At 41.1% G+C, this 20,685-nt stretch overlaps 1 protein-coding gene across 5 annotated transcripts in view; it reads left to right on the plus strand.

The window, feature by feature from the left end:
• LOC135210925 (protogenin B-like) overlaps positions 1-20,685 on the plus strand; it is a 677,376-nt gene that overhangs the window by 405,531 nt on the left and 251,160 nt on the right. For all 5 annotated transcript variants that reach the window (XM_064243892.1, XM_064243894.1, XM_064243893.1 and 2 more), the window contains 2 exons: positions 22-284; positions 476-639. In XM_064243892.1, the coding sequence (XP_064099962.1) occupies positions 22-284; positions 476-639 (427 nt within the window). The remainder of the gene's footprint in view (positions 1-21; positions 285-475; positions 640-20,685) is intronic.

The raw sequence follows: 20,685 nt of genomic DNA on the forward strand, positions 1-20,685 counted from the left end.
AATTTTTTTTTTATTTTACAGGAATTAACACTAGATGTTATGGTGCCACCTGAAATTCTAGATCCTCCCAAGCCTTCATACCCTCTTCTAGCTAAGACAGTCCGCCTCAACTGCTCAGTAACGGGTCATCCTGTTCCCCGTGTCATATGGTACAAAAATGGCCTGCCTATTGAATTTAAGGGACGTATTATAGAGGGGCCCTCGAATCAACTCGTGCTCACAAGTTCTATTACATCTGACACGGGAATGTATCAGTGCCTCGCTATCAACGATGCAGGATATGCGTAAGTTTTAGGTTTAGATATTCAAGTGGCTTGTAGAAATATTGAAAGAGATGGAGAGAGAACAAAATGAAAGAGTGATGTTATGTGTCAGAATGATATATCTATACAGTATTTGATATACTATACATATTTGTTCTTCAGATTCCCATCATGACTGTAGGGTTGCATATATAAATTTATTTTTGTTATAGCTCAAGTTGGGCCCCAATGCTAATAAAGTCGTCCAAGAACAACCCTGACCCACCCAAGAATCTTCGCTATAAGGTTCTGTCTTCTACCTCTGTTCTTCTTGAGTGGGATCCAGTGACACCTGTTGATGAAATAAAAGCTTATTCAGTCCATTATTCAGAAACAGGTATGTATTTGTGCATTTGAAGTAATCATTTCATTGAAACCTTGATCCGTTATGCTAATTTGAATTTATTTATACTATCAGTAGTGAATCAGGCAGCCCCGGCTAACGGCAGGGGTTCTGTTCCTGGGGGCCTGACGCTAAGCGAAATTCACCTCTAACCGAAATTTAAAAGTCTGTGGGCATCGCAATCCACCTTACGGTGCCCTAGACTTGTTAACAATGCCTTAGGCAGTGTCACGGCCAAATATTTTGCCCTAATATGTAATAACTCTTAAATGAAAATGTGGAATTTCATTTGCTTAATCGTTTACTATGGTCTGCCTGGTAGTAATACAAATTTTTAAAGCCAGATTCATTGAACTTACTGGTAAATCTTGGTTTAGTATAAAAGAGAGAGAGTCACCTTTTTCAGACTGCTAACATTTCCTCCATCTCTTTATTTATCATATCTTCTAGTTAAATCAGCTAAAAAAGAAAATAAGAATGATAAAAGTATCGATAGTACCGTTATAATCCTTGCTTAAACGCTGCAGCCATAAAGAACTGAACGACAACAGTTGTTTTGCTACAACAACCAACTGAACCAAATCCGATAATAACAATGTTTTTCTTGCATTTCAGCCATTATACGATAGTGAAAAATTACCGTAATTGTTACAAATGACATAAAGTAGAACAGGACTTAAATATTTTTGCAATATACTTTCATTTGGTATGGAGAAAATATTGGCAAGGAAATATAGTACAGTGGGGCCTCGTTATCCACGGGGGATAGGGCCCAGAACCCCCCCGTGATAAGTAAATACCCGTGTTATTCTGATACCCCCTCAAAAATTGCTTAAAAATCTGCCTACTTTAATAGTTAACCCACCCAAGACCACTATTCCAATGTTTATAACTGCCTACTTTAGTTCAAACACCAAATATGTTTTCAACTATCACCTAAAACTAAATTCAAGACAGTTTTAAAGTTATTGTACAAAATTAGCCTTAAAAAATAAATGTAGTATATGTACTACTGTACATATGTAGCCTACTAGCCTAGGGATTACAGCTAGAAGCCTACATACGCATGGTGGGCCTCTTTTTTTTTACAAGGAAAGAGAGGATGAGTGGTAAGAGAACTATCAAAATATGTAAATCATATGGGTACTCACCAACAATCTATGTTGATAAAAGATGGCGACGATTTTGCAGTGCAATCCAGTAATATAATAACGATAATGCTACCAACAGTATGCAGCGAAACATCTCTTCCCTTCATCACAACACGTTAATACTAGTATATTCCCAAAGTAAAAAAACCTTCATCTGACCTTTAGGCGTCTTTCCCATAAGAGTAAAAGAATCAGGGCTTTTGGATGCCACATAATTAACTCGTTTATATGGGTACAATTGGTACAATTTAAAGAACGCGCCGCACACCACATTTCATAACAACAACAAACAAACGTTTGTAGGCCAGTGTTGCCAACTGGGAATGGCAATTTCTTGCTAGATTTTGTTGCCATAAAAGGCTAAAAAAAATCACATACCGTATATAGCGAATAACGTGCAATCTCCCATATCGTGCGACCCCCTAATTTTCACCAATAAACAGTGGTTTTGTGTTTTGTCATGTATCTCATGTATCATGCAAGTCATAAGGTTGGTGGTTTTAGCCTGCTAATGGCCGAGTCATTCAGATGTGTGCTGATGCTAGTCAATTTACGGTAATTTTCTTATTAATCTCGAGAATTGAATAGAAAATCTCAAGATTAAAAAAAAATCCCAGGATAATAAAATAATTGTAAAAATAACACGCCTTGGAGTCCTTAATCATTCTCTCTCTCTCTCTCTCTCAGGAATAAATACGTACGTACTGTAATTTGCAGTAAATGTGTAGACATTGTGTGCGTGTTTAAAAAAATGTGCAGTACACACACATTCCGATGTTTCGGTTTTTGGAATTTTTCAGATTTCGGAAATGTGAGGTCAGATGCATAATCAAACAAACACCACTACTGCAGCAAAAACATTTTTTCCCTTTATGTTTTTCATTATTGTTATTTATTAATTCCAGTTTATTTAAATAAATATTAATATAATACTGTTAAATGAATGTGAGATAATTAAGATCACCTATAATAAAATAGTGGGACAATTAATACCATATGTTCACTAATAGGTATTATTTTCAAAACAAACATTCCGTAAAACACAAAAAATATATGTACATAACAATCAAAATATAATAATGTTTTGCAGTTCAACTTGTGAATTTTAACAATAAGTATGACTATATAAGGGATTTTGACGAAGGAAAAATCTATTTCTGGGTGATTGGCTCGTGTCGCCCTATGAAAGATCCTTAATATCATTCTTTCTAGGTAAAATTAGCCTAAAATTACCAGAGAAAAACAAAATTAAGAAAATGTCAGTAAAACTGACTCGCTCACTCTTAAAAAGAAGTGTCGGTATGATAATAGGGGCGAGTGTGGAACACTACCACGAGACAAACACCAATTAGAACTTCCTATCAGAATCCCCCCAAGAGAGAGCTGATACAACGGGCGATGCAGCCTCTACTACTACTACTAGAGGACGCCACGGACAGCAGCGCCCCTAGCGGACATCCTTAAATAAAACAACTAAATACATCTTGTCCTGCAAGGGGGGGAAACAAACCATAAAAAGGGGGGGTTTCATAGGGCGACACGAGCCAATCACCCAGAAATAAATTTTTCCTTCGTCAAAATCCTTTTCTGGGCTCAGCTCGTGTCGGCCTATGAAAGAGTACCAGAGAAACAGACAAGATGGGAAAAAAGGGACAATGAAAAACAGCGTAAAATGATGGATATAATATAAGTAAATCAATTACAGCATACAAAACTAAGCACTTAAAACTAACTTATGCTAAAGAGTAAAATAATAGAACGTTAGTAATCTTAAAGTACTTAAATGGTAATTACAGTAAATTACAGTGATGCATGTAATATAAACAAAAGGGGATTTACTTAACAAAATTACAAAATATACAAACTCATGTGTCCTACCCTAGCATAAAAATAAGGGTAGGTACACTGAAATCCATCATTAATACAATAATTGCAAAATATACAAAACATATGTGTCCTACCCTAGCATAAAAATAGGGTAGGTACACTGAAGTTCATCATAAATACAAAAAATGGTGAAATATATACAAACATATTGTGTCTACCCTAGCATTAAAAATAAGGAAAAGGGTAGGTACATGAAGTCATTATCAGTACAAGTGTGTGTCCCTAGCAAAAAAATAAGGGACAATCCACTATATAATTCAACGGCTAAGGCTATGATATTCGAGTAGCCTGGCGATAGGGTGAGGCATGTTGGTTGATGTAGGTAGAAAGGAGACCTGGATCTATACTACAACTACTTTCATACAAGGTATCAGGGGAAACTATGGTTTTACCCGCTGCTACTGCTGAAAACTACTTTTAAAGATTCCAAGGACTTTAAATAATGCCGTTTAAAGACTGTCGGGGATTTCCATCCAGTATACTTTTTAAGATCCCTCAAAATTCATATGTTGAAAATAATTAATCGAGGTGGCTACTCCTCTGATATCATGTGCTTTTGGGAATGATTCAGGGTTGGCTTGCTTAATGAAGTAAAGGATTTGTTGTCTAATACCTTTTACTGACAAGGTACCACCTTTTTCTCTCAGAAGAGAGCACCTGAGGATCTTGAAGAAGTACGAGATAGAAAGGCTCTAAGAGTTGATACTGGGCAGAGAGAAGGATCCTGTGGAAGTGGGATAACCTTCCAAGGAGCCCACCTTGCAAGAGGATCCTCATTTTTAGCTAAAAAGCTACGATCCGGAGCAAGTAGAACTTCTCCTGATGGGAGGAATTCCACATGACCCGCATCCCATGGATAGAGCCGACAGTTCTGAAATTCTAGCTCCTGAAGGCTAGGCTTAATAAGAATAATGTCTTCCTCAGGAGCATTATGAATGTACAAGCTGAGTTGTCAGTATCTGAAGCTAGTTTGAGGACATCATTTAAGAACCATGAAACTGTAGTAGGCCTCTGAGAAGGTCTAAGTCTAGCACAGGCTTTGGGGATAGATGTGAAATAAGAATCAGTCAGATCTATCTGAAAACCTACTTGAAAGATTTTCTTCAAAGCCGACTTATGAGTGGTAATAGTGCTAGCTGCTAAACCTTTTTCAAACAAGGATCTGAAAAAGGATATAGCCAGGTTAACTGTCATGGTTGTAGTGTTCGATTCTTTCAAGAAAGATGCTAATTTTTTAACAGCTGAGTCACTATTGTCTAATGGTTGACTCTCTCTTATCTGATTCCAGGAAGAGAATATTCTGTGGATCAATATCGGCATCTTTATTAGCCGCAAACTTCATGAAGTCCATAAAGTTGTTAGGGTCTGGAGAATTCCTTGCAGGAAGCGAACACAGTCCTCATTTGTACTGATTGTGATAGCTTGGGATTGGGGATCCGTTGAGGTCGGAGACCCAATTCCAGAAGGAGAGGATACCAGTTGCTCTTGGGCCAGTCCGGAGCAATCAGAGCTACTATCCCTTTGAAAGACCTTAGTTTGCTTAGGACCTTCAAGAGAAGATTCACTGGAGGAAAAATATAAATTCTCCTCCATTGATTCCAATCCAACGACAGGGCGTCGTGGCATAAGCCAGAGGATCCAGGTTGGGGGCCACATAGCAAGGGAGCTTGTGGTTCGCTGTGAGGCGAAGAGATCCACTTGAAGACCTGGGACTCTCCGGCCTACCCACTGGAAGGACCCGTCGTCCAGAGACCACTCTGATTCCAGAGGAACTGACCGGGACACAGGGCGTCTGCTATCACATTCCTACTCCTGCCAGGTGAGTGGCAGACAGATGCCATTTGTGCTTGTTTGCTAGAGCAAAGATGGCTATCATGACATGGCATTTCCCCACATGCTTGGATTTGGACCCACCCAAATCCTCTGTTGATGCAATGAACTACTACTGCACTGTCCAAAACTAGCCTTAGATGAGACTTCTTCGGGGGAAGCAGTCTCTTCAGTGTAAGAAATACTGCCATTGCTTCCAACACGTTTATGTGGAGCTGGCGAAATTGAACTGACCAAGTCCCCTGAACTTGTTTGAACTGAGAGTATCCCCCCCATCCGGACAGGGATGCATCCGTGTGAATTGTTAACACTGGAGGGGATATTGAAGGGGTTAACTTTCTTGGCTAAGTTCTTGACTTTTGACCAAGGCCGTAGTTGGTTTGCGGAGGTCTGAGGGGATTACTGACAACTTGTCTCGATATTTGGAGTTTGCTCTTGACCGCCAAATTCGATTTATATCTTTCAGCCTTGCTTTCAGAAGGATATCCGTCACCGAAGCAAACTGAAGAGACCCTAGGATTCTCTCCTGGTTTCTTCTTGACGTTTGCTTGCATTTGAGAAATTGTCTGACAGATTTTGCTATTTCCTTCCGTTTGGCCACTGGAATTGACAGATTGTGGGAAGACAAATCCCATTGGATTCCTAGCCACTGAAAACGAGATTCCGGAGTAAGTCTGGATTTCGTTTTGTTTATCTGAAAACCCCAGATGTTCCAGAAAGTGAACTACCTTTTTGGTGGCTTTGAGACATTCCTCGACTGTTGGTGCCCAGATCAACCAATCGTCGAGGTATGCTGCTACCATGATTCCCTGAGCTCTCAATTGTTGAACAACCACTTCTGCTAGTTTTGTGAATACCCTGGGGGCTACATTCAGACCGAAGGGCATCACTTTGAATGAGAATGTTTGATTTCCTAGCCTGAATCCTAGGAATGGGCGGAAGTGCCTGGCTATAGGGATATGATAGTATGCGTCTGTAAGATCGATGGAGCATGTGACGGCTCACGCGGAAGTAAGGTCCTTACTTGCGAGAGGGTAAGCATCTTGAACTTGTCGCAACGAATGAAAGAGTTTAGCTTTGACAAGTCTAAGATTACCCTTCTTTTTGTTGAGCCTTTCTTTGGCACGCTGAATAAGCGACCTTGAAATTTTAGATGTTTGACTCTCGCAATAGCTCCTTTCTGAAGGAGATTCTTCCGCGTAATCTGTCAATTCCTTTGACGGTATCTGATGGAATGATTTGATTGGAGGAGGATCTTTGATCCAACTCCAGCCCAATCCTTTGGACACTATGCTCTGTGCCCAATTGCTGAACCCCCTCCTGTGGCGGAAGAGGAACAGCCTCCCTCCCTACCTGGGGAGCCTCATTGTTGATGGGCGGGTTGGCCACCACGCCCTCCTCTGAATTGTCTGCTTCTCGTACCCCTTCCTGCGCCACGTTGACGAAAGTAACCTCTCGCCCTACCTCTCGGCTGAGTGTAGCCTTGAGCCTCATATGCAGGGTTGAAGGCCGGCGAGATAGCGTAGGAAGTGGATGGCTGAGATTGCGGGGGCAACAGGAGGATAGGCTGGTTCTGCTTTGAACTGGCAGGTTGTCCCTGTTGGGTAACCGGGACCGCCTGCACAAATTGCTGCTGTTGCTGGAGTTTTTTATATGGCTGGAACCTCTTACCAGCACCTTCTTCTGTTTCTTGCCAGCAGTGGGAACGGAATTCCTGTTTCCTCTTTGAGGAAATACCACCCCACCTAGCTCTAAGGCTCTGGTTGAGCCTAGCAGCTTCATGGTGTACCTCGTTAACCGCGGACTCTGGGAAGAGATCCGCTCCCCACATGCTAGCGGCCAAGAGTCTATTAGGCTCATGCCTAATGGTACACTCTTGTAGGACATGCTTCCGGCAGTTCCTCCTAGCCTGGAAGAAGTCAAAAGCGTCCGTTAGAACCGTCTGGAACTGAGATTTCGCCAGAATCTTGAACAGCGGTTCCGTAGCATAAGAGAGGGCAGCCATTTCCGTGATTATAAGGGAATTGAGGGACCTGCAAACCTGGTTCGCGCATCAAACTCTGCCTGGATTAGGGAATCCGGCAGCCTTGGGAGTTTCTCGCCGAACTGGTCCATGGCGCAGTCCGGTTTGAGCTTACCAAGCGTGAACGTAGCTGGCAAGTTCTCCCACAATTCTCCGAAGGCCGGGAAGAGCGGAGAAGTAGACTCCGCCTCCCTCAACTGTGGGATGGGCTCATCCTTGAGGACTGCCTGAAGGGACTTCTCCACTAATTTCGTAGCGAACGGAAGAGAAACCTCCTCTTCCGTCGCGAAAATAGTGAAGGGACTCTTGTAGGCCTGGAGTTTGGTGTTCGTACACTCCCAGTCCTCAAGGCAGTGAACCCATTCCCGCTGAGCGTGATCTCTACTATACAAGAACCGACACTCCTTAGAGATCTTGTCTTCCCTCGTCAGAGCCGTTGGCGTCAGCCTAGCATAACCGATGAAAGGCTGCGTCAGACCCGGAGGGTAAAACTCGAAGTCCTCAATCCTTCGAGTTCCACACTCCGAGATAGAGATCATTCCATCTTTGAATGGAGCGTAGGCAGCTACTCTCCATGGGTTCTCCATACAGAAAGCTGGCAAAGAGTCATAAGGCGGGAGTTGAAGAATCCCAGTGCTTGACGCTGGGGAGACTGGGGGAGGAACCTGAGATAGCCCAGCTACTCGGTCCTCATTTTCTCTCATTCTGTTAGAGAGATCCTGGATTGATTGGCCAGATTGAGACAGAGTGTTTGACAACTGTGCAAACATCTGCTCGAACCGTGACCCCAGTGCGGAGATTTGCGAGCCTACCAGCACGCCCACCTGTTCCATCACCCCTGCTGAAAAAGCAGAGGGATCAAAGGTGCTAGTACCTGCTACCCCTACCGGCGTAGCCGGAGTGGAAGCGGTGGAGGCGGGAGAAGGCAGTGACTCGGCGGGAGCGCGAGCCTTCTCCTTCGAAGCATTGCTTCTGGAGCTCTTTGGGTGAGAAGAGCTCGGCCTTGCTTTCACCGCATCGGCATAGGAAGTCGACGACTTCTTAGCCGAAGAAGACGAAGACGACTTCTTAGAAGTCGTCTTAGCTAGAGTCTTCGGTTCTCTCTGTCCCTTCGCCTTCGGGGGTACAGAGAGAGCGGGAGAGCGGGTAGGGATCTCAGATCCCACAAAGCCTTGGAATGAAGCACTAGAAGAGGGGACAGGAGAAGATCCAGAAGCACCCAAGGAAAGACCTTGGGCGCCCGACACACCTACCTCTACCAACAAATCCTCCACCCCTACCGCCATAGGCTCGACGTTCAGGTCCAGGGCAGCGACGTCCGGGACCGACTCCTGGGAGGCTACGACCCCAAAGGATTGCTGGAGGTCTTGCTGGATGGAGGCTATCAGCGGGGCAGCGGACAAGGGGTCAACGTAGCCGTCGACTTGCCCGCGGGGGGGGAAGATCTGGACGGCCAGCTTCTTATCCAGAATGTAGGGCTGGCCTTTGGCGGCGTTCTTTCCCGAAGCCGCCCACCCACCGCTTTCAGGGTGGCGAGGGCGACTTCCCTCACACCGGTAGCCTGAAAGAAAGGCGAGATTAGCTGCCAATGGTGGAAACAGGGTTAACAAACTTACGACTAAAAGTTGTTAGTAAAATGATAAGTAAGCCTATAACGGACTTAACCCCAGCTCCCAGCTGACCGGACCAGGACAAGGGGTAGCAGATGGCGCAGGCTTCATGGTGCCAGACGATCGTCTCGTTGTAGGACGTGGCACAGGGGGCGTGAGACCTACACTCATCATGTCCACAGGGGTCGAACAGCGTCGCGTTACACGCTGGGACATGGCAGTTGGTAGCCTGTCAAGTGGAAAAGTACATGAGTACCAAGTAAACACTTACAGTCTAACAGATGCTCCGCTGGTGCCGGAGCGATAAAGTTAGATTAAACCAGAGCCCCGCCAAAATACGTGTGGTAACCAGGTTGGTATCCTAGGCTATGGCTCCGCTGATGGCGGAGACACAAAAGGAAAACCAAACCAGGAGTGGTGGTAATGGAAACCACGACGGAAAATAGCGGGGATGGTAGATAATAATAATAATAATACACAATTCATTGTAAAATATTGTACAATTAGGAATATCCTTAAATTAATAATAATAAAACCTCTCTCCACCCGTCTACTAGAAGAGTGCGTAGGTAAGAAGTAAGCTCCCTTCCGGTAGCGGGGGAGAGATATAAGGATATAGTAGGCAAGCAACCGACCACTAGTAGTGCCCGCCCCGCCCGCTAGCGGAGCCAGTAACCTATAACCAAAGGTGCCCCGGCTGCGACGGAAGGCTCCTTTCGTATAGCAAGGAGGGTGGCTGAGCAAACTGGGAGGGGGGGAGGAGGTCTCGGCAAAACACGGCGGGAGCGAGAGAGGGGGGAGGGATGGCCTACTCCTCCCGCCTCACCGGCTACCCGCATGGAGACCCAGTACATCATGAGTGGTCGCACTATACCCCCCGCTGGGAGGAAACCCCTGGCCACCTCCGAGTAGAGAGAGAGAAGGCGACTGAGGTTGTCAAGACAACCAAGGGGTCCCCCAGCTCCTCCCTATACCAGAAAGGGAGGGCAGGGGCAGGGTAAGGTGCGATGGGACACGTGACCACAAGTGGCCTAGGCCGCGAGCAACACAACCGTGAGAGGGCCACGTGAACCAAGCTGAACCAATACAAGGAACAAGCACCTAGGCTAGCCTAACACCCTAAATAAAAATAAAATAAATAATCATCGAAAAGATGGAAGAGACACTTTTAGTAAAAGAGAAAGAAGCCCAGGAGGAGGCAGACTGTTCCAAGAAACAGAAGCCTACTCGGAGCCAGCGATAGCCGATGAAGAGCAAGAGCCGGGATGCTGGGCCGGAATAAAAATAATAATAATAGCCCTAAATACCGAACTAAGAGAATGGTAGAAGGGCTAAACTAGTTAAAACTCGATGTAAAACAATGAACGTGATAAAGTAAGCCCATAAGGATAAGAAGTCCCAGTATGGAGGACCGGGAATTCTTACGAGGCAGCATGGCCGCCACGAGACAACCGGGGAACCGTATATGACCTATTAAGAGGAAAATACTGGTACCCGGAAGATAAAAAAGTGGTAAAATATTACTTATGAGTTACTTAACTTAGCCGTGGCAATTGCAGAGCGTTCCATCGTAGAAAAGAAGGATAAATCCTGAGATAGCACAACACAAAGGAAAAATCGTCTTGTAACGAAGCGCTAAAATTTAAGGATGTCCGCTAGGGGCGCTGCTGTCCGTGGCGTCCTCTAGTAGTAGTAGTAGAGGCTGCATCGCCCGTTGGTATCAGCTCTCTCTTGGGGGGATTCTGATAGGAAGTTCTAATTGGTGTTTGTCTCGTGGTAGTGTTCCACACTCGCCCCTATTATCATACCGACACTTCTTTTTAAGAGTGAGCGAGTCAGTTTTACTGACATTTTCTTAATTTTGTTTTTCTCTGGTAATTTTAGGCTAATTTTACCTAGAAAGAATGATATTAAGGATCTTTCATAGGCCGACACGAGCTGAGCCCAGAAAATATATTTTACCATATCGATCTTGAAGTTGAAGAGTCGTAAAATTCTGAGGATGGTCCGGGAAAAGGATTTGTACTTTGTGATTACGTATCGCTACAACACCATGTGGTATTTTCATACCACTATATTGATGACGCATCGCTACGACACACTGGTGTTTTTCATACCACTATACGTTAAAGTTAAAAACATGACATAGAATCGACTTTGCGACTTCGTTCACTTTGATATTTTTAACGATACAATAACTATCATTTGTACTACTAAAACCATCTTCACATAAGTAATTTTTCGTAAGATATGTGTTGTTGCAAAAGCTAGCTTATACATAAAAGGCTTTTATAATTTAAGTCATCTTAGATATACATATGCACCCAAACTCATTGTGGGGAAATTTACTACTGTTTCCTCGGATATTGAAATACTTTAGCATCATTCAAACACTTTAATAATATAATGCATAAATACTAGGCTATACATATTTACATTGTATACAAATACTACATACAGTTATATACACATACTTTTATATACAAAGTTAACAGTTATATACACATACTTTTATATACAAAGTTAATCATATGAGTAGTGATCAGACGACAGCTGTGCACTGGACTACGTACGTACTACTTGGAAGATAAAACGAACAAAAATTTTGTTGTTGTTAGTCGCCGGAATAGGATAACATTTTTCCAGAGATTAAAAAGCTGAATTTTGTTTTGAAGGTATGTCAACCGCGATATTATATTATTGTTTTCACGAAGGAATAATTATATAAAGAAAATTATTGAGTAATTTTTGCCGTCAGCAGTCAGAAAATCACGAACATGGTAACGTTCAAACCTAGTGCCATCCATGGCGTATGTCTATAAATAGAACAGAAGCAGAGGGCAGTCATTGGATAACAGATCTCCATGGCTACCAACCAACCAATCAGGTGTTAGTTATACTACTCTGTAATTTCTTAGAATGAACGTTTACACACGAAGCTAACGATGATGTATGTGTTTTGCATACAGTACGTAGTTTTAGTTTTTATTATTAGTGTAAGTATTTTACTGATTTCATGAAGAATAGAATGATTCCTTCTCATTACTTTGAATGCAAAATGGCTTGAAGATTCTTCCGCAAAAAGAAGAGAAAAAAAAATTCCTTAGAAGATGATACCTATTTACTAACGCGGTTGACATACCTTCAAAACAAAATTCAGCTCTTTAATCTCTGGAAAAATGTTAATCTATCCCGGCGACTAACAACAACAAAATTTTTGTTTGTTTTATCTTCCAAGTAGTACGTACGTAGTCCAGTGCACAGCTGTCGTCTGATCACTACTCATATGATTAATTTTGTATATAAAAGTATGTGTATATAACTGTTAACTTTGTATATAAAAGTATGTGTATATAACTGTATGTAGTATTTGTATACGATGTAAACTATGTATCAGCCTAGTATTTTATGCATTATATTATTAAAGTGTTTGAATGATGCTAAAGTATTTCAATATCCGAGGAAACAGTAGTAAATTTCCCCACAATGAGTTTGGGTACATATGTATATCTAAGATGACTTAAATTATAAAAGCCTTTTATGTATAAGCTAGCTTTTGTAACAACACATATCTTACGAAAAATTACTTATGTGAAGATGGTTTTAGTAGTACAAATGATAGTTATTGTATCGTTAAAAATATCAAAGTGAACGAAGTCGCAAAGTCGATTCTATGTCATGTTTTTCCTAAACGCGTTGACTTAAAGGAGAACGTTATTTTGGTTGTACGTATTATCACTGGCACAAACCCATAACAATGCAGTGTATGTATGATAATTCTAAACTATTATTCACTACCAAAATAACGATGATATTTTGTATTGAAAATTAATGTTACGTATATTCCAAACATTATTACTACGTAGCATGAATAGTACTATAAAAATTTCGAAAGATAATCTTGCTGTGAACGCTACCATAATTGATTTTCTTATACGTACGTACATTTTGTCAGCTGGCTGGCCTCGCATAGATAAAATTGATTTCACTGATATGGAATTACTCCACGAATAGCCTTTTTATTTATGAAGATATGACGATAATATATAAGGTAAAAAATGCTTTCTTTTATGTATTTCGTTTACGCTTCGTCGCCAATAACAAACAGCAATACTTACGATAATCTATGACAAATAGCGTTTGTATGACTTCATTGTTCAGAGAAGTTATATACGAATACTGCCAAAATAATAATGAAGTTCGAATTAATTTTAGCCTTAATGTTATTACTACTGTAATTACACTACCACTACTATTAAAATTTCTAAAAGTTTATCAAAACAAAAAATGTCGCTTTGAACGCAACCGTATACATAAACCATTTTCGTACGTAAAGGTATATGCTTACATTTTGTGGCTGGCCATTTCGACGATAAGTTGAGTGAAATGATGTGGAATTATTCTTCGAATAGGCTATTTATTATGAAGATATGACTATAATATATATGGTAAGAATGGTTTTATTACCTTTATTGTCAGTTAATATCATAATGTGAATGTTTGTGTACGTTGGTGGTTATCGCACTGCAACTACGCTTAGCCTACCAATGAACGTCGTACATAAACCTTGAATAGGCTATTTATTTCGAAGATAGGACAATAATATATTAGGTGAGAATGGTTTTATTACCTTTATTGTCAGTTAATATCATTATATGAGTCTTTAAATGAATGTTGGTAGTTATCGGACCACGGCCGAGGGTTAGCCTACCGAAAAACATCGCATACGCAACACAACAAACCCGTGATGCAGCGATTCATACCAGTGATGTAACATGAGAAACGGTCCAAGAAAAAACCCGTGAATAACTGGATCCGTGAATACTGATCCGTGAATAAGCGATGCCCCACTGTACTACTAAATTAAGCTGTATTTGTTGCTGAAGCTGAGAAAACAAAATATTCACACTGTTAATGACTTTAAATTACTGTGCATCAGCAACTTGGATGCTACTCTACCGCAAATAATAGTGGAGAAAAAAGTATTTTAATAAAAAATACTGGCCACGAAAGAACACATTTTACTGTTGTTTTCACGCTGATAACAGGTAAATACGGACGCAAATATCGTATTATTATGAATAGGATGAAAATAATGAATGTAATCAGTTTTTTACACAAAATAACCTGCTCCCGACATCATCTATTAAGAAAAAAAAACAATCGAGTTCACACCAAGACGTACATATATAAGTCATATATTAACTTAAAATCACTTCATATAACGAAAAATAACTTATTTACGCTAAATAGAAGCAAGAAAATCTCTGAATCGGAAAACAATTTAATACAATACAGAAAAAAAGAGAAAAAAACGTCTTAATTGAGCCAGTGCTCGGTGCGCCAAGTGAGATGGTCTAGTTGAACAATATTAACAAAATAGTAAATGAAAGAATAAAGCTTTTCACAATAAAATTTAGAACAAATGATTAACAAAATCATTTGTCATTGTGGTGATACACAGCTAACTTGAGCTAGAGGGCGGTAGCGTTTATATTGTTTAGGAATAATGAATGAATGATTTTCAGTTATTGTGCGTCGTGGTATTGTTGAGGAGAGAAGAAGAGACAGTAAAATCTTTACTATAATAGGTACGTAAAAGCAGTACCAATTCACATAAAAAATAAAATGTTATTTCACAATAAATTTAACGTTATGATAAAATATGAAAACAATTTAATGCAATACAGAAAAAAAGAGAAAATGCTTTCTCAAGTCAGTGTTCGGTGCGCTGAGTGAGACGAGAGAGAGAGAGAGAGAGAAAGAACGGCTCTGCTTCCCATTGACTTATCAGCTGACCTGGGATGATTATTCGCCCATTTATTTCGCTTACACTTGATCTGCCCAAATCAACTTTATTTTTGTTGTGTAAAATACCAATCTAGTGATAATTGCTTTTTACGATTTTTTTACTATTGTAAAAGTAACTCAGCTCTGTAAGAAACAAACTGGCGCCACTTTCAGCTTCTGCATGCCTTTGATTGTTTGTTTAAGCGGCTTCCTTGTGAAAAGTTATTTTATCTCTGTCCTTTTCTTGCATTCTTGACTTATTACTTATTTGTTTGCAAAATCCTCATGTTTGTTTTAAAAGTCTGCCGTTTGACAACAGCAAGGTGATGTATTGTGGCATAATTAATCTATTTCGTGCACTTAAGATCCAAGTGTAAACATGCTGATTACTTTCTCTCTCTCTCTCAGACACAATTGGACATGCACACACTATCGATTCCTTTGATTATCTTTGTACCTAATGTGAATAAAATTTATTTTGTTATCAACTTTTGTATACTACAACCAATCCAGTTTGTTCAAAGAGTTCCCGTCTCTCCTCCCTCCATCCCCCAGCCAACCGGCACCATTCTTACCAAACAGTTTGTAAATCATACACAGAAAAAATAAAATTTAGAAAATTTTACTTCATATAACGTACTGTTTCATTACTTTACACTCTTAATTTAACTTTTTAACACATTAATAATAGAAGAAATGTGAAAAGGGGGACTTTTAGCGTTGGCCGTATTGAATTATCCTGATTCCTTATATTTCTTATTAAGATATTTGTTTCATATTTTGAACAAATCATACTTCGAACAGCCTTCTGGAATGGATTAAGGCGAAGTACGAGATACTACTGTACTCTCATCCTCATCCAAAAAAGCCCTGTCGAGTATTGAGAATTGGTTTTTGGAGAAGAGGGATGCAGGGAAGGCAGTTTTTTTACCACCTTCTCGCTTATCCAAGAGGAGATAGTACCTCTCCTGTGTAACTGGAGAAGTTCCATCTTTGAGATTGGCTGTCTCCTCCCAAGGCAACTTCTCCAGGCTGATCGATTTGTCCAGAAAATCTGCCTTTGCTTCCACGAAGTTTCTATTCACTGCCTCAGAATTGGCTCGCCTGATTAGAGACATGTTTAAAGTCTTTGAAATATTCAGCTTTTTAGACTGGACAATAGAGGCATTAGCAAAGAAAATTGAAGATTGCACCTCCCTGCAAGGTAACTTTTCAGCAGACTGGTCTTCTGCGCTGGTAAAGCAATTCAAGACGGCTCTTATGAATTAGCTGCCTTATTTGCAGCTGGAATCCTTAAGAAGAGAGGTCAGTGGTGTGTCTTTACTATTAAGGGGTTACACCCTCCCAAAATCAGTCCTCCTTTTTGTACTGCAGCCTGTTTCCCCAGGCTACCATAGAACACATCACAGTGGAACTTCAAAAGAAATCCACCCAGGATCTGTTGGTGGCTTTCTCTAAGCGACCTAAGAGATCAGTATGTGTTCTTTTATTGTTTTTCATACTTAGGACAGTCACTCCTCTGCCACAGCAGCTTTTTCATGGCAACAGAGGTAAGTATCAGCCACGCTCACAAACCAAGAACCGTGCAATGTAACCTGCCAAGAAGATGACTAATAAGCCCGTTGCTCATAAGTGAAGATCCCATTCTCCATGCTCAGTAGGGGCTTAGGTTATCTCAGTTGTGGAGCAAGTGGGAAGAGAGGAAAGGCAAACTTTGGGTCTTGCGAGTTCTCAAAGAGGGATATGCCATCCTGTTCAGGGAGAATCCCCCCTTAAATTCCTTTCCAATCAGCTTGGAGGCCTACTCCCCAGAGAGCTTTTGCAGTCCTCTCAGAAGAAATTGAGTCCCTTCTCAGGAAGGGAGCTGTGACACAAGCACCAAGGGATTTTACAACGGACTCTTCCTCGTCCCCAAACTACTGGTTGGTTGGAGACCTGTAAGCCATCCATCAGGGGTATTGGATGGTGACAGTAGATATGCAAGATGTATTATTTCCATATTCCCAATCACTGGGAATCCAAGATTTTTTTTTTGTATTCGTGCTCCAGGTCAGGGTCTTTCAGTTTTGGGCTCTATGTTTCAGCCTCACCGCAACCCCACAAGTTTTTACCTGGGTCCTGGCTCCCCTTGCAGAATGGTTACACCTCTCAGGAATCAACATTTGTCTGTGGTTAGGCGACTGGCTCCTTTGCTCCCCATGAAAAGCAAGGTATGTCAAGGACCTACAGCAGACTCTTCTTTTGGCTCAAAATTGGGTCTGATAATCAACAGGCATATATTTGGGCATGAAGGTAGAATGTTGGAGGGTCTGGTTTTTTCCATTGGACAAGAGTCCTCTCTTTTGCCTGCAAACAGTTTGGAAGTTTCTTCATCGCCCATTGTGCTCTGCCAACAACTGGATGAGCCCTCTGAGAACTTCCATTGATTTAGAAGATTTTGCCCCTAGGAAGATTACATTTGAGACCAGTTCAATTCTTCCTCAAAGCAAATATGCAAAGGAGACTTCATCCAGACCCATTTGTTTTTCAGGTCACTCCGGAGATCAAAGAAGACCTCAAGTGTTGGCTCATAGAAGGAAAATTTGTTTCCTCTGAGCCCCAGTCACACAATATTCTTAGATGCATTGAATCTGGGATGGGGTGCAATTCTGGAAAATGTGGAAGTATCAGGGACGTGGTCTTCCAACAGACAAGAATCTTCACATAAACGTGAAAGAGCTCAAGGCAATACATCTGGCCTTTCAGCACTTTGCAACAGCGATGTACAATAGCTCGGTAATTAATCCGTTCCGAAGCGGCCTTCATAACCTGATTTTTTCGTATCTTGAACCACTTTTTACGTGTAAATGGCCTAATTCGTTCTAAGCCCTACAAAAACACCACAGTAAATTTTTTAATAAAGCTAAATTGACCAATAAACAATGAAATACAACAATTTGGACTATTCAATACCTAACATAACCTTATGTAGTACGTACACCTGTAAATATTAGTGTACATGGTACAAGAAATACTTTACATACATGTACGTACATATGTAGTAAAATGTGGAACCTTACCTTTCGAGTGAGGCGATGTCCGAAAGTGGTGACAGAGGAGGACAAATGGCAGAAAACATGAACATTTAACTTTACGAAACATTAAAAAATGGCAGAAAACATTAACACTAAACTTTATGAAACACATTAAACAAATGGCAGAAAACATTAACACTTTTTTATTATCTCCATCTTCGTTCTCCATAGAAAGCATCCTCTTCTTTCTGTGAACTTCAGCAACATTCTTCGGACCCATGGCTAATAACGTAAGTAATTAAGTTCACACACAACACGATAAAGTAACTTACAGTACAACGAAAGCCTATCACTAACACGAATTTACGTTAACAAACAAAATATATGTGAATGAACGAATTCCAGTGTTTACAATAACGCTGCCGCAAAATATGGTCAAGGAACTCCTTTACATAGAGACATGGTGCTGACCAATAGGAGAGCAGGATCTTACGGCGGTGACTAGCATCAGGAACCAATGGGAGAGTGGGAGGATGGTGGCGAGTCAATTCAGTTGGCGGCGCGCGAGTTTTAAAATTGGTCTTGGTGGTCCAGGCAAATCTCAGACTTTACCCTTTTGCACCCGAATTATTTTTGTATACAGAAGCAAAAAAATCTTTGTCTTTGCTTTCGTACCTTGGATTTTTCGTAAGTAGGGACTTTCGTATGTCGAGGTGCCACTGTATCACAACCCTGGCAGACATAAGAAATTGGGGAGGGACGCACTCCTTCTCCCTCTATGAGACGGCCAGGGATCTTCTCCTTTGGGCTTGAGGCAATCACACAAAGATTGTCATAAGGTTTACACATGGGAGGTTAAACATCGTAGTGGACGAATTAAGTCACTGCAGACAGGTTCTGCTGATGGAGTGGACACTGAATCCACAGGTTTGCACCGATCTGTGGAGACTGGGAAACCATTGATAGATGTGTTTGCAATCGACAAAAAAAAAAAAAAAAAACAGGCTTCCTCTTTATTGCTTGCCTGTCCTAGATCCTCTAGCATGGGGAACAGATGCGATGACATAGGAATGGTCGAATCTTGATGTGTATGCATTCCTACCATTCAGCTTGGTGAGGGATGTCATGAACAAGTTTCAGTCACAAAATTGTTTCAGCGATCTTGGTAGCCTCCTTTTGGCCACAGAAGGAATGGTTCCCAGACCTCATCAGCGAAGTAGATTTCCCAAGACTCCTACCACAACAACGAAGTATACTCAAGCAACTGCACAATCGTTAGTTTCATCAAGGACCATCTACTCTTGCTCTGACAAGCTTCAGACTGTCAGGATGCTTGTCAGAGCAAAAGGCTTTTCAAGACCAGCTACAGAGGCAATTGCAAGACGCAGGTGCCAGTCTTCCTCTGATGTGTATTACTCAAAGTAGGCAGTCTTCCTCAGCTGGTGTAGAAGACATAACTTTTCATTTATTTCTACCACTATAGCTCAAATAGCTGATTTTTTGCTATTTTTTAGGAGATCACAAAGTTTAGCTACTTCCATCATAAAGGGCTACAGGGCTATGCTAAACTCTGTGTTTAAACACAGGCAACTAGACTTATCCTCCAAGAGTGATATCAGTGATCTAGTTAAGCCTTTTAAGACATCCAAGCTAGAGAGGACAACTGTCCTTCTAAAATGGAATTTGGAACTCCCTTTCAAACCTCTTCAATCCCCATCACTTAGGGGTTTAACAAGGAAGACAGTTACCTTGGCTATGGCTAAAAGAGTATAATGTAAGTTAGATAAGAATAGTATAGTTTTTTCGCAAGGCAATGAGGTGTGTTCATTCACATTGGGTTAGCCAAAAATGAAACACCATCTGATCCTTGGCCTTACTCATTCATTATCAAAGCCTTGACCAGTATCCTCGACCCAACAGATCAAGAAAGAACTCTGTGCCCAGTAAGAGCTCAAAAATTTTACCTGGACATTACTAAAGGTATAAGAGGCAACTCCCCAAACCTCTGGTGCTCATCAAGGACCCCTCCCGTTCTCTAAAAAAGCCGTCACTTTTTTTTCCCTAGAGACATCTCACATGAAGATTAAAAATGATAATTTTCCTGCTTGTAATGTGAAACCCCATGAAATTAGGGCAATAGCCACTTCTTTTGCTTTTAACAGTAATTTATTGCTTGTCTCTTGTACAATGTACTTTTTGGAGATGTAAATTGGTTTTTGCTTATTTTTTATGTAATGTTGAAATAGTCAATGACAACTTAGTTCAGGATTGTTATCTATAGTTGTCATGGTATTGGGAGAAGAAGGGTAGGAAAATATTGTTCTCCTCTATCCACTCGCTTTGAGATTGGTTGTTGAGTCTTTAGAAGCTTGAAGGGTACTGTGTACCCAAAGTACCCAACAATCTTGCTTTTATGGATGTGTAATGGTATTTGGTTTTAGGTGTTTGGGTAACTTGTATATCTGGTTCTTTGTTGTATAGTCCAGGGCAAGGGCTTTTGTTCATTGCAGTGCTTTGGCAACCATTGGAGCACTCCTTTGATGCAAAGTATCCCCTTTAACCCTCTTACGCCGACTGGACGTATTTTACGTTGACATTTTTTGTCTCCCGTGTGCCGACTGGACGTATTTTACGTCGACTTACTAAAGTTTTTTTTAAAATTCGCGGAAAAATACTTATAGGCTACCAGCCTAAAACTTTTGAATCACGCTCCTTGCGGGATGCTGGGAGTTCAC

Source organism: Macrobrachium nipponense, chromosome 4 (genome assembly GCF_015104395.2).
Source record: "Macrobrachium nipponense isolate FS-2020 chromosome 4, ASM1510439v2, whole genome shotgun sequence".
NCBI lineage: Eukaryota > Metazoa > Arthropoda > Malacostraca > Decapoda > Palaemonidae > Macrobrachium > Macrobrachium nipponense.